Source organism: Podarcis melisellensis (assembly GCF_964234715.1).
Source record: "Podarcis melisellensis genome assembly, chromosome: 8".
Classification (NCBI taxonomy): Eukaryota; Metazoa; Chordata; class Lepidosauria; order Squamata; family Lacertidae; genus Podarcis; species Podarcis melisellensis.
Genome location: NC_138540.1, coordinates 76,508,396 through 76,523,386, shown reverse-complemented (window position 1 = coordinate 76,523,386; position 14,991 = coordinate 76,508,396). Strand labels below are relative to the sequence as shown.

The 14,991-nt window shown below is 43.6% G+C and overlaps 1 protein-coding gene across 1 annotated transcript; it reads right to left on the bottom strand.

The window, feature by feature from the left end:
* Positions 1–929: 929 nt before the first annotated feature.
* LOC309375262 (uncharacterized protein) lies at positions 930–14,054 on the bottom strand. Its single transcript, XM_081920906.1, has 6 exons — positions 13,942–14,054; positions 7,626–7,746; positions 5,606–5,743; positions 4,250–4,435; positions 3,343–3,474; positions 930–2,820 (listed from the first exon to the last, which is right to left on the bottom strand). Exons 2-6 carry the CDS (start codon positions 7,702–7,704, stop codon positions 2,534–2,536), a joined length of 822 nt encoding a protein of 273 aa, XP_081777032.1. The 5' UTR covers positions 7,705–7,746; positions 13,942–14,054; the 3' UTR covers positions 930–2,533.
* Positions 14,055–14,991: the final 937 nt, after the last annotated feature.

Here is a 14,991-nt window from a genome sequence, read left to right as displayed (position 1 = left end):
TTCCCAAAGAATCACCGGTGCAGCAACAGCAGCAATGTCCTGGAGGCCTCTCTCTCGCCTCTTAAGCTGTGTTGGTGGGTGTAGGCCCTGCCCTTCCGATAGAATTGGCTGGAGGAGGGAGCGGTCTTCCCAAATGCCCACAGAAGCAGCAACAGCAGCAGAAATAAACTGTCTCTTATGAAAAGGACATTGTGTAACTAGTGCAACCTGACATCTCAGCCAGATGGCCCTGTTTTTATCAAATTATGGCTTCTGATTGATGGCTTCTGGTTTGGAGCAGAAGATTCTGCAGACGTCGCTGGCAAAGGAACACTTATCTTGCACCGTGAACTAGCTGAACGGGACAGAGTTGGGGACCCCTCCTGCTGCCCAGAACTGTATTCCTTAGAAGGCAACCTAGGGAGGGATTTATACCAGTGGTGGGCGGAGCCAGAGGCAAACAAGTAGGTGGAGCCAGGAGTGTGAACTACATTCCAGTTGTGCAAAAGTCATTCAATCTCCACATCCCTGTATTCACACATCTCCACCCTTCCTCCAGAAAAACAAGAGGCATTTCATAGTTCAAGTGTACATGTCATTCCTGCGAAAGCACTTGAGGAGGGTGCGAGTCAAGAACAGCAAGGGCTGCAACCTGAGGATAAGGAGTACAGCCTTTGGAAAGTCCTGGGGGCCACATAGAGACATTTGGTGGGCCGCATTCAGCCACCGGGCCTGAGGTGCCTCATGTCTGTAGTGGAGCAATACTTGTATTGCCTAAAATCACTGCTGAACAGTCTCCAAAGGCTGCTTCTATCATTTTAAACCCCACTTGGTGAGTAAACCTTTTGTCCCTCTTGTGGAGTTTTATTTGCCAGGCATTTGCAATTGTTTCATCACATTTGTTCTACTTAACAACAACATATTATTCTTGTCTCTCAGTCTTACTCCTGTTTGAAGAATATGATGTAGTTTTTATTGCATTGTGTTGAGTGAAGAGTGCATTTTTCAAGGAAGGAAGGAAGGAAGGAAGGAAGGAAGGAAGGAAGGAAGGAAGGAAGGAAGGAAGGAAGGAAGGAAGGAAGGAAGGAAGGAAGTATTCAAGGGTCATCTTCCATGTGTTACCTTTGCCCTCTAGTTGTAGGAACATGGAATCACAGAACTGTAGAATAGATTACCCTTGTTGGAATGGATTACCATTCTTGATATTGTCACAAAAGTTCTCCCCCTCTATCTGCCAAGCGGTGGCAAGAGCCCATGGGGTTCCAGGCACTGACTCAGAGTCTGTGTTCCTTTGGAGAATTGAGACACGGCAGAGACTGTTGTAGCTTTAAGAAATATGCTTAATTCACATCTTTACACCTTAAGCCTGCATGGAGTCCTCATCTTACAGAAGAGTCCTTTCCAGGAGAAGTCCAAGGCATCTCTTTTCACCAGCCTTTAGCTAGCCTGCCAAAGATGGATCCCAGCCCTTCTTCCTTCTTCTTATTCCCAGCAGCATTTGCTCAAATCTCTTTTCCTGTCACCTCACACCCGGTTCCCCTGGCAGCCTTCCAAACCCCCAGCCTCTGTTCATACCTCAGGGCAGGGGGGAAGGACAGTTCTCTTGGCCCTCTAGAGCCCCCTTTTCTTCCTTAATGGCCCTAGCTTGGCCAGGTCTTTTTACATAGGCTAGTCCAGGAATTCCTCTGCAGCTTCAATTCTCCCTTCATATCCCAAATAATCAACATCTTAGCATTTATTAATTTCTAGGGTTTAGGGGTCCACCAAAATCTATAACAATATTATAATATTGAATATGTAGTTTATGAGTTGTGTCCAATGCCAGTCCTATGGAGAGTAGTCCTATTGAAGTTAATGGGCAAGGCTATTAACTTCAGCTATACCAGAAGGAGCGTCTCCACCCCCATTGTTCAGCCTGGACACTGAGGTCCAGCGCCGAGGGCCTCTGGTGGTTCCCTCACTGTGAGAAGTGAGGTTACAGGGAACCAGACAGAGGGCATTCTCGGTAGTGGCGCCAGCCCTGTGGAACGCCCTCGCATCATATGTCAAGAAAATAAATTTCTATCTGACTTTTAGAAGACATCTGATGGTAGCCCTGTTTAGGGAAGTTTTTAATGTCTGAAGTTTTATTCTGTTTGTAATGTTCTATTGAAAGCTGGGGCGGGGAAACCCAGTCAGATGGGTGGGATAGAAATAATAAATTATTATTACTATTGCTATTATTATTTATTATTATTTATTTCCGTGGATCTGCTCTGAGTAGAAGTTAGTTGGGTATAGCCCTTAGTATTTTGCCACCACAGCCCAAATCTGTGGGGTCTTGGGAAGCAAACAAATTGCTTGGTTTTGGGAGGGAGAATCAGACCCCAAGGTGGTAGTTATCCAAATAAAATTTTATTTTATAGATATGAGCTATACATCCAATTGGTTGGAACAGGTCACTGTCTTGGAGCCCTCCCTCCCTCCCTCCCTCCCTCCCTTTCTGCTCCACAACACATCCTTGCCAAACCCAAATGCAGGTTCCAGCAGTTCAGGTGCTCCCAAACCCCCTTCCTCACCCCCATATCCCGAGGATGGTGGTTCCTAGGACTGCCAGGAAAGGGCAAAGTTGAAGGCTGAGCCCTTGGAAACCTGACCCATAATGATCATAAGACAGGTATGGGTTGGTGGTGCTCCTCACACCATAATTGGTTGGGTTCATTATATTGCTATTGCAATTGCTGCCGGAGCAACACGACCCCCACTCGCTGGTGATATTTATATTACTGGTGAAATCAGTTCTCATATCAATGCAGGCTGGGCGCTGGCAGGTTCTGAAGATCATTGATGTTTGGAGGCCTCCTGCTGATGTTTGGAGGGAAGGGAAGAAAAGAAAAGAAAGGAAAGGCACAAAACGTTAGGTATGAGGGGTGTTGCCCCTCTTCGCCCAGCATGCAGTGGGACCCACAGGGAATCATGAAGAACATGGAGCCTGAGGCGTAACCCACATCCATGAGTTCTTAGGAGGCAGGGCCCCCTACACCTCTGAAAAAATGGCCTGTTTTGCCTTAGAGAGGCAATTTTGAGGGGGAAATCTGTGAGAGTAAGTTAAATTCTTCCGGGGAGCAAACTCTGAACTGACATAACGTTTGGTTTTAAGAACTATTTTAATTATTTATTTTAACTCTGTAATGTATTTTATAATCTTTTATGTATTTTATCTTCTGTAATGGCTTTGGCCACACACTCATAAATCATATTTGCATAGGTTGGGTGGTTGAACAATTAATTGCAAAGAATGCTTCCCAACAAGTCCTGTTCAGCAGGGGGCAAAGTGTTTTGTAGACCAGGAGCTGTGGAATAAATTTCCTAGGGTGAACTCACCTACTGAAATGACCTTACTGCCATTGTAACATTGGTTGTAGCCCCTGCCGCATCTCATAGTCTGCTGGAGTATTCCGTAGTAGGTCGAATCAAAGCCTGAGTAACACTGGTTGGAGCTGCTTCCTTCAGCTGCTGCAATAAGAAATCAAAATGAAGAGCAAGGGGCCTGTTGAGCATCACTCACCCCATTAAGCTGCTAAAGTGGGGCTGGGTTGAAAAGGGTGGCTCCCCTTTATAGGAGGCTCCCCCATTATTCTGTCTCTTCAATAATGATTGGGGGGGGAATCTTTCGGTTTGCTTTGCATATCAAAGTGAGCCTACTTAATTTTCCCTTTCCAAAGCAGTCAGTACCTTAATTGTACTCGGGGTAAACCCATTTAAATGAATACATATGAGTATAGGTCGATACATGAAGAAAAAAAGCCATCCTTTGAAACCCAAACGTTCTCGAATTTTGCATTGCAATTCTCTAAGAAAGAATGTGTGCGAATGTTTGCACATACTAGGAGCTGCTGCCCTTGCCTTTCTCCACTTGCCAAACCTGCCAGACTCTTTGTCAACCCCCCACACCTGAGCACGTCCCCTCCCTTTACCCACACCTGAGCACGTCCCCTCCCTTTACCCCAGCTCACCCCTCCCCTACAGCGCACCCCATGTTCCCACTCCGCCAAACCTTTCCCATCCTCTCGCAGCTAAATTACACCCTAAAGCACACTGTCCTGTACATTTCTTGAGAAGCGGGGTTAGCTTTTCTTTGGCATAGGAGCCCAAGAGTTGGGGATCAGGGCTGCTTGCCTTAGAAATCTCCAAAATTGAATTCTTCAAGCCTCCCTATTGACAACCAACCACCCAACAAGTGAAACTCTGAGTTCTCACTTAACGGTCAGGTGGCCTTTTAAAAAAATACCTGTGTCCTCGATAGGGGTCTTGGGAACCTTCCACTTTATCGAATGCCCGTTGCAAAGGTCACCAAGACAGTAGCTCTCATCGTACTGGACGGCAAAGTGCCGGTCACCAGAGAAACTTGATATGGGTCCATCCCAAAGGTCCTTGCTGGCACAGCCTTTGTAGCCCATTACCAAAAGGTCTTTATCTAAAATGAGGGTGGATACATATATACAAACAATAGATTGATGCAGTGGCAGGGTGTTCCAAAGATCTTACCTTGACCAGTTTTACTCTGGGGGTGATTTATACATGATTTGGTGGGGTGGAGTGGCTGCCAAAGCTGCCTGCTTTTCTCTGGTTTGTGGCTATTTTTGTGCTGAGGTGGAGGTAATTTGGGTTATGTGAGTGCCCCTTGAAACCGCTGACACAGTTTTTTCTGCTTCTGTCTGTTTTTTTTGGGGGGAGGGGGCACACTTCCTGGCTGTTGTTATACCTCAGAAGCCTAATAACGGGGTTGGAAATCAGCCCACAGTTGTGGGCAAACATCGCGGGGCACCTGACGCAAGAGGCAGAAGGAATTCTGGATGGAGCAATGGGTGCAACTTGTCCTGTAAGAGGCTGGCCTACATCCCAGCCATGCAAAATCCAGAGCTTTCCCAACCCCCCACTGAAGCACGCAAAAGGCACATCATATTTCTATCATGCAGACCAGCCTAGCAAAATAACTCAAGGAAGGTACGCATCATCCTCCCTTGTCCTTTGTGTTCACTTGTGCCACAAGGAGATAAAAGGTTTCTGCTTTTGTATTTGAAATAGGCATACTTCACTGCAATGTCAAAACCCAGGGAAACTTATGGAAGGTTGCTCTTGTAACACTACATTGTGGACAGGAATTGTCTCTTGTAACACTACATTGTACCCCTCCAGATTTCAAAGATTTGGATGGGACCACAAGCGTCATCTAGTCCAATGCTGGATTCCACTCACATCAGCCCCAGCCAGTATAACCAATGGTTAGGGATGGTAGGAGTTGAGATCCAACAAAATCTGGCGGGGCCAGAGGTCCCCTGTCACTGCACTAACCTATGGCTTAGTGTTACATCTGAACTGGGTTGTGTTAACGCTCAGAAACAGCTAAGAATTTTCTTTATTAAAAAAGAAATAAATGAGTGCAGGGATTTGTACATAAATCAGCAAATATAAAATAAAATGAATCAAAACATGTTTTGAATACTTCAATTCTGAAAGCATGCAAAGCATCATTTCAGGCCCCAGTTAATCCCGCTGGGAATTTGAGGGGTTGTAAGTAATTTCATGCTATTCCTCTCAAAAATCTAGCAGCCACACAGGATCCATCTGACAGAGCAGCACTTACCTATAATTAATGCAAGTTGTGCAATTGTGCAAACATTCTCAGCACTGGAACAGTTACTAATGTACTCCTGTGTTGTATATAACTTGAATGTGGGATGATCTATGTAGCTGTAGTGATGACACTTCAAGGCAGAAATTCCTGAAAAGAAGTTTGGGGAGAAAGGTTATGAGATGCTGGAGAAGCTATTAGCAATGTCTTGAAATCATCAGGGACTAGAAATAGGTTTTCCCCCTTTAAAGTGAAAGCAGAAGTTCTCAGGGGGCAGAAATTTGTGCCAAGTGCCTGTTCTGAACCACAGACCCAAAGGAGGGGCCTGAGTGAGTGGTTTGATGTGTAGATATCAAAGGAGGATGCAAAACTATGCCAGAATGGTCACTCCTGGAGCTTTATTAAATCATAGAGGTGGATGGGACTAGGAGGGGCGTCTAGCCCAATGCCAGATGTTGGGTTCCAACTCACACCAACACCAGTCAGATGTAAACTGACAAAACAGAACAATGACAACCAAATAATAGGCATTAACACACCCCCCAAAAAAGGTACTGTAGTTAACCAGAACTTAACCTAATACGTTATTTATAAAAATGGGGGTGGGGTGGAGTTTTCTACACGGGTACTCATATTTTGTTTTCCTTCTTCTTTATTGTGTCTTATCTTACTCTATGCACTTGTAATTATGCACTTTATATCTTTTAATGAAGAATATAGAAAATAATAATGGAAAAACCTACAGCACAGTGTAGGTTTAAACCTAAAGTTTGAACAAATAAAAAATAAAAAATGGGTGGAGGCAGACAGCTCCATGGGGGCACACTTCACAGTTGCTGGTCTGACTACTTTTACTGCCCTTGCTTAGAGGCAGGATACAGATTCTTGGTGGACAGCTGTCACTCAGCAGAAAGAGCTGAAACATCCCCTCCCCATTTCTCCCTCTTCAGCAGGGAAGGGAGCAGAAGGCTCAAGTCTTCTTCATTTCCTGCTTCTCCATGGGTAAATTTCCCCACAATTTTAAAAAAACCACTACACTAGGCTGCTTAGTCATTGCTTCTCTACTGAGTGCCAGCATATTGCAAGTCAAACCACATTCACTTTCTGGCAAACCTCCTGGGGGACATGACTCCTCCTTCTCTTACCCTGGTGCAGCCCAGACCTCCTCTTCCTTGCAGACAGGGCTAAACTGATGTCATAGAGAATTAAGCAAGTCATAGCGCATTCACTTAATGGGAAACCTCCTGAGTAGGATTGCAATATGTCCTCTTTTTTCCCTGGACACACCCTCTTTTCAGGATTGAAATTTCTGCCTGGGTGAATTTTTAAATGTCCAGGTTTTTGTTTATTTGCTTGTTTACAGTAATCTCAAAAAATAATAATAATCTAGTGTGTATCTGAAGAAGTGTGCATGCACACGAAAGCTCATACCAAGAACTTACTTAGTTGGTCTTTAAGGTGCTACTGGAAGGAATTTTTTTTGTTTTTAATAATCTAGTGTATTAGACTCAGATTTAAGGCACCCGGCTAAGAGAATCACAACAGAGCAGCAGCTTAAACTAGCTACATACTCTATCAATCCTTTCTCTTGTTGCTGATTTAAAAGGATGCTGGCTCAGCTTCAAGATCTTGAAGAAGGAATCTGGGAGGGCAAGAGTTAACATGGTTTTTATGGAAGCCGCCCAGAGTGGCTGGGGAGGCCCAGCCGATGGGCGGGGTATAAATAATAAATTATTATTAATTATTATTATTATTATTAACATCCCTCTGCCCTTAAGGAGAGTCCTTATGTACATGTTAAATGCAGGAATCCTTTCCCAACATGGGGCTCAAACCCATGACCCTGAGATTAAGCTTCTCATGCTCTACCAGATGAGTCATCAGACCCCATTGAACCCTTTTGGTTGCCCCTTTCTGAACCTTTTCCATTTACCTTGGAATTCCTTCTTGTTTCTCTGTGCAAATCTAGTTGGCTCCCACCCAACCACCCAGGTCTGCAACTAGAGGACATCCCAATAGCAATAACTGGTACCTGAAATAAGAAAGGTCATCGCCAGAAGTCCTTGCAGCACAACTGTTGCAGCTCTCCATCTCAGTGCGACACCCTTCATGGTTTGAAGCCGAGAGGCCCTCCGAGCCAAAGAACCAGTTTCCTGATGAGTTGTGGAGGAAAAGGAAAAGCAGTCCATGATCTGAGAGAGTTGAGCTGTTTGGTTATATATATATCAGACACAAATCTGCTCGGTAGAGCTTCGCAGGTTGAAATTCCCGAGGAGACAGGAGCAGTTTTGTTGATGGCAGGATTATGCAAAGAAGAAGGCAGCTGTGCAACAGGGGCGGACCCATATTTTCATATTTATATGGAGCCCCATGTGAGCCCCTGAGTGATGGCCAACTAGCTGAGATGGTGCAAAGGGAGGCTGGCGTCTCTTGCTCTCCTCACCCACTTCTCCCATCCTATCTTCCTCTCCTTTTTCTTCATCTAATGTTCTCTCCATGGCAGGAAGAAATTAAAAATCACAAAAACAGTCAGGCAGATGTCTAGGGGTTCCCACTCCCCTTTCCCACCCCTCTTCCCCCTTTCTACCTATTTTTCTCAAGCAGAAAGACAAATTCAAAGCTTCAGAAATCCTCCCCTCTCTTTCCTCAATCTCTTTCTCCAAAACAAAAGAAAAGCAGTGGACTTTTAAGACATGGGACAATGCAGAAGGAAGATATCAGTATGAAATGGCATTGCCAACAGGAACTGTACATTGTAATCGTTGGACTTGACAATCTTTGGACTTGACTATCCTTGGACTTTATGACAATAAAAACATATAAAAGTAAAATGATATCTTATTGCCATCAGGAACAGTGCTTTGCAATTTTTTGATATGATGATTAGATTACAGTTTCATTATATATAATGTTATGTTACTTTACAGCCAGTTACGTGTGTGTTGTGGTATTCTGAACTTGATTTATGCAATGAGGCAATTGTGGTGTGTGTTGACCTAGTCATTTGCCATGGCTGTTTCTATTGATATAATTTAGGTAATCAATGAGGTCACATATTAATAGTTTGATTATTACAATATAAAAAGTGGAGACAGCAATGACTATTTAGCAGGTGGAATCTATTTACTGTATGATTAATTTACACTGGATAAATCTTTAAAAAGCTAAGAAATACTAATGAAGATGTAAAAAACTTAATGTACTAGATCTCTGCTAGTTGGATATCATTGTGATCATGTTCCTTTAAGAATGGTAGATTCTAATTGCCTGTAGCTATTGATTATTACTTAGAATATATTTGATTGACTTTGGTGTTCCTGGGGTATGCATTACTTATTTCTTCTCTAGATATCCTATGTTGTCTGAATTACTGCAAAGAAGGTATCCTTTCTTGTAACAACAGGTGATTAGGTAATTAATGATGTTACAATCTCCTAAGATTAATTTATACTTTTATGTTCAACATTAGGAAGTGGAGACCGCAATGACCATTTGCCATATGGGATCCATTGATGATTAAGCCTCACTGAATAAGTTTGATAAAGTTGTAATAGTGTATATAAATGAAGATGTGGAATACTTATTTTAAACGTTGTGAGTTTTATTCTAGTGTCTTCCTGTTGTTGTTGTTTTTCAAATAATATTTATTACTTTTAAAGTTTACAAAAAAGGAAAAGAAGAAAGAAAAGACAAAAGAGAAAAACAAAAGAAAGAAGAAAAACAATACAATACAAAATATAAACAATACACAACACAACTTTAACACATTAAACTAAACACATTAAACTAAAAAAAACCTATCCCTAACCCTAAACTAAACAACCTCCTCTCGACCTCCTCTCACCTCCCTTTTTGTATTCCACTTCTGTTAATTGTTTCAGCAAATCCTTTCCATCTTTCTCTATTTTCTGTCATACTATAAATATCTTAACATATTTTTAACCTTATTTTCCATTGAAACTAGAATACTTGTATATGCTTAACTCCTTATAACATTTCTACTAAGGCCATAAAATTTCATTCCAACATTTTTCTATCACTCATTAATTTTACAGTATTTCTATAAATAAACTTTAAATTTTCCAATCTTGTTCCACCATCTCTTCTCCCTGGTCTCGGATTCTGCCAGTCCTTTCCGTCAATTCCATATAGTCCATCAACCTGGAGATCTTATGTCCGAGGCTCTTAACTCTTTTCCAAGTCCCTTCTGCAGATATTCTTCATATTCTTTAATGCTAAAGGGCAGATCTCGGGGAGACTCCAACCTAACAATGCTTTTATTCCTTCTCGACAGGTCAGCCAAATTTCCATAGATAAAATTAAGATCCATAAAGTATTTCAGAACATGTTTCAAGCTTCCTCCAAATCCAAAGGCCTCCAGAGCTTCAATCTCCTCCTGACCCAAGTCCATATCCCAAAAGTCCATTAATCCCTGCATAGAGGGATCTTTCCAACTTTCCTTCTCCAACCCAAGCCGGGCTCCGATCCTCAAAATCTGACTTTTTCTAGATTCAATCATAAAAGCCCTCAACTTATAGTCATCTGTTTGCTTCTGTAAGGCTGAGGATCCCGCTTGTATTACTTTAGGTTCGACAACAACAGCTTTCTCCTTCTCCTCCACAATTTGTCCTGCCAAAGTAGATTCCTGAACCAAATCCTGAATTCTTTCTGTGTTGGTGCTCACTTTTTGTCTCAAATTAATCGCTTTTTGTCCCAAGTTGTCAATTTTAATAGTCATGTCATCCGTCTTCTTATGAAGCTGTTCCAGCGAATAGCTTATCTTACATAATGCAGTCACTATGGCTTCTCCTGTCAACATTTTTAAATGGTCCAAGGTCAATCTCTGGTTCTCACAATTTCTTATCTTGCAGCTGGAGATTCCCCAGTTACACTCCTATAACAGTTTCAAAAGCTCCCTCTAGAGGGAAACAGTCTCCACTTGTATCAGTCCTTTCAAGGACAACTCAAGTAATAAAGATAGTTTCAATTTTCAGTTACTTTTCCTCCTTTTTAAAAGCAGAAGAGGACAATGGAAACAGTATCTTTCTCTTATTTAGCTAACTGTCAAATACGTTCTGTTCACAGTCAATGAACTCTCCCAAAACATCACTCTTTCTGGTAGCCCATTTCCAGGTTCTGAGCAGTGGTAATTTGATTTTTCACTCTCTCCTGCAGGCTTTCTAAGTCCAAAATTTCCCCCCTCTTCTCCTGTTTCCAAGGTTGTTGTTTTTTTGTAATTTTAACTGATGGAAATTTAATCCTTTGCCAAAGGCTTTCTAAGGCTTTAGCTTGTAACATCTTTGCTTCAATCCATTTACAAAAGAGGAAGGCGGACTTCCTGTTTAAAACCTTCCCGTTTCGGTGCCAAATTAAGGTATTTAAAGATCCAATTTTCCATTCTACTCATGGGTAGTTGTTTAAAGTCCAATTGTCCACAGGAAAAAGTCAGCGCTCTCCGGCAACAGCAATGCGGCTTCACTCCATGAAAGAAGCAGTCAATTCGAAGCACTGCGCCACTCACCCCACATCGCTCCGGATCCCCAAAACAGGGTTTCCCCGCGAGTAGGGGAGGCGCAAAAGGTGCCAGTCAAATCCCAGTTTCACAAGCTTCTCCCGCCTGTGATTTCAGTGGGTCTCCGCCTGCGCCGTGGCTGTCAGACCCTGCTTTCCATGGAGCAAGTTCCTCCCGATCGGAGGAGCTCCGCCATTGCCAGAGGCGCCAACCCGGAAGTCTCTATTCTAGTGTCTTTCTGTGTTTACAATGGTTCTCTATATATGATATGAATTTACTCCCTTCTCTCTGGAATGCTTGGTCACTCTTGTTCCGGATTCTCCCGGTCAGCTTTAACAGTTCCGCATATTTCACCAGCATCGTCTGCCATTCTTTGATTGTCGGTAACTCCTGCTGTTTCCATTTTTGGACTAATAAAATTCTAGCAGCTGTTGTGTATACATAAACAATTTTTGTCCAACTCTTGATATTTCCCCACCTAGCATTCCTAACAGAAAAGCTTCAGGTTTCTTTGGGAAGGTGTACCTGAACATCTTTTTAAATTCCTTGTAAATACTGTTCCAAAATAGTTTAATATTATCACACGTCCCCCACATATGGTAAAAATCCCCTTCTTTAACCTTACATTTCCAAAAATGCTTATTACACATTCTATACATTTTTGCTAGTTTAAAGGTAAAGGGACCCCTGACCATTAGGTCCAGTCATAACTGACTCTGGGGTTGTAATGCTCATCTCGCCAGGATGGGCAAGGATCAAGGAGACAGGTGGTTGGTTTCATACATGCAAGCAGCCTGTCCACATCCTCAGGGGTAATGGATTGAAATTGATTTCACACAACTTGACCAGGCAGGGGTCTAGCACTCTCCCGCCCCGCCCCGCCCCTGCTCCCACGGAGGAGTCTACCACCTTCCGAATCTGAGCGACTTTATCTGCAAAAACTTTGCAAAAGCATTGCAGAAGATCATGGGGTCCCTACCAGGCCTGGGTGAAGAAGGTGGTTCCAAGAGATTGCAAACCACCTGAAAGAGTCTCCTGCTGATGTTTTCTGCAGATGCAATAGAGACGGTGAAGGAGGCCCTCTTCGCTGTTGCCATTGCCACATGGTAGGCTCGACGTTGAGCTCTAGCCCGTGTCCGGTCTGATTCAGAATGAGTTTTCCGCCACTGGTGCTCTAGCCGTCTCAACAATTATTTGATTGCCCTCAGCTGCAGGGAAAACCATGGGGCTGTCTGGGCTCCATGCAATCGGAGAGGGCGCTTTGGAGCCAGACAGTCAATAGCCCTGGTTAACTCCACATTCTAGCAGGCCACCAGGGAATCAGCTGAAAGGCCATCAGCTTGGGATAAAACATCCCTCTGGAAGCCAATTGGATCCATTAAGTGGCGGGGGTGGACCATCCAAATCAGTCCCACCTCCCTGCAGAGGGGAAGGGTCGCAGAGAAGTCCAGTTGCACCAGGAAGTGATCTGACTATGGCACTCCTTTTATTTCGCTTTTACTTAGTGTCACATCACCAACATCTGTAGAGGTAAACACCAGGTCTAAGGCATGTCCGTGGCTATGAGTTGGGCCAAACTTATTCAGGGACAGCCCCATGGAGGCCACGCTTTCCACAAAGTCCCGAGCGGCCCCTTGTAAGGTCATGTCGGCATGGATATTAAAATCCCCCAGGACAACCAAACTAAGCAGCTCAGGCAAGGAATCCTTGGTGCAGCGGGGAGGTCGGTGCACCAAATGGAATCCTGTACTGCCCCTATTGCCCAACTTCCAGAACATGCACTCAGAAAACTGGGTGTTGCCAATGGGACGCCTGTGCAGACTAATTACTTCCTAAAAATCACTGCAACGCCCCCTCCCTGCCCACATGACCTGTGTTTCAGGCATGTAAGAGAAACCTGGTGGACAAGCAGCGGCAAGGACAGGCCCATCTGCTTCATCCAACCAAGTCTCTGCCACACATGCCAGGTCAAATCCTCCATCCACAATCAGGTCTTGGATGGGACTAGTTTTATTCATCATTGACCTGACATTGCACAGCAACACTTTCAGGTCATGTGGGTTTCCCTTGCTGATTCCAGTATCCTTCCGATCAGGACCAGACCTGGAGGCAGGGATAGTCCTCAAAAAATGACTAAGCCTGCCTCCTCGGTAATGACATGGTCTTAGCGTAACTCCTCCTCCCGCCCTTGATCACTGAGATCAGGTGTCCCAATACATCCCCCCCGTGGAACCTGCCCCAGCCATTCTATTGGCTGAGGCCCTCTAGCAGGCAGCCTTAACCCTTCCCCTTAAAAAGCAAAATACAAACTATACAGTAACTTAACAAAATAATCAAAACAAAAAAAAATTCCTTCCAGTAGCACCTTAAAGACCAACTAAGTTAGTTCTTGGTATGAGCTTTCGTGTGCATGCACACTTCTTCAGATGCATGCACACGAAAGCTCATACCAAGAACTAACTTAGTTGGTCTTTAAGGTGCTACTGGAAGGAATTTTTTTTGTTTTGACTATGGCAGACCAACACGGCTACCTATTTGTAACTTAGCAAAATAATGAAAGTAAAAACAAAGCAAGAAACAATTATGCTATATTTAAACTACTCCTCACCCCGACTAAACATTTATCCCACCCCAAGCAGAAAGAAAATAATAAAATAATATAATACTGTAAAAAAACACCATTTGAGGTGCAGCAAATTAAGAACACTTAAAACATTTTAAAACCATTTTTGCCACTTGCTGCAGGGAGCTGCTCAGAGTATGTGTGAATGTACGCCCTGCCCCTTGGGCCCAATGGAATCGGCTTGCAGCAGGGAGTGGTCTTCCCAACACTCACTGGAGCAGCAACAGCAGCAATGTCCCAGAGGCCTCTTTCTCGCCTCTTAAGCTGTGGTGGTGGGTCTAGGCCCTGCCCCTCCGATGGAACTGGCTGGAGGAGGGAGAGGTCTTCCCAAACATTATTATTATTAGGCACCATTAAGATGTCACATCATCAAAACACCCCCTGCAATCAGTGGATCACCCTCAAAGGGAAATAAATCAGGAGACAATTGCTAAAATAGAGAGTTCCACAATGAAGCTGTAAATCAGGTTTCACCAATTTGGTGCCATTCATATGTCATGGACTCCAACTGCCATCAGCCCCAGTCAAATTCTAGAGGGCACCAGGGCTGGCAAAGGCTGCTGTAAGGCAGCAGAGTTTGCATTCTGCACCTGCTATCGGTCACCTGGAACCAAGTGCCAGGATGGCACCTGACATCTCCAACAGGAGGTGCATGCCTGAGGATCATTGGATCTTGACTGTTTCCACACACTAATACCACATCCTGTAGAGTTCTGTCCGTTATATTTTATCTGTACAATCAGAATGAATTTCAGGAACCAAAAAGCTTTTTCAGTGTAGCCTGAACAGAAGCAGTGAACAATGTTATAGCTAATTGTTGTCACTTGTCTTACCCCACCCCACTTCCCTGCTCACAGCTGTGAAGAATATTCTTACATTACAAATGACCTGTGTCACCATTAATAAAAAGAGGTAGGAATAGGCCAAGATATATGTGGACTGTCCCTGGATCTAGCCAGATGTTTAACTGGGAATCAATCACAGTCAGTCCATCATTTGAAGACCAAGACTTTAGAGCCATCTTGCCCCCAAATGGAAACTGGACATTCCGTTTTTGCGACTGTCACCTTGGTTTAAGGAGCCATTTGGCACCTTGATTATATATCTTGAGTTTCTAACACGTGGGCAGGTGAAATTGTTTTGACTTTGTGCCTAAAACCTAGGTGCATTCCATAGCCAATTTACCATCATGGAGAAGGGAGGCCTTGTTTCTGGTCACCAACCATGACTTATTTGAATTATAATTTTTTTAATATATATTTT

What these genes read in the sequence shown, in the direction of transcription:
- LOC309375262 (XM_081920906.1), bottom strand. Translation starts at nt 7,704, where the DNA reads ATGAAGGGTGTCGCACTGAGATGGAGAGCTGCAACAGTTGTGCTGCAA. An exon ending in GATGACCTTTCTTATTTCAG is followed by an intron (nt 5,744 to 7,625) that starts GTACCAGTTATT and finishes ACTTCTTTTCAG; the next exon opens with GAATTTCTGCCTTGAAGTGT. An exon ending in CAGTAAGGTCATTTCAGTAG is followed by an intron (nt 2,821 to 3,342) that starts GTGAGTTCACCC and finishes AAACATCAGCAG; the next exon opens with GAGGCCTCCAAACATCAATG.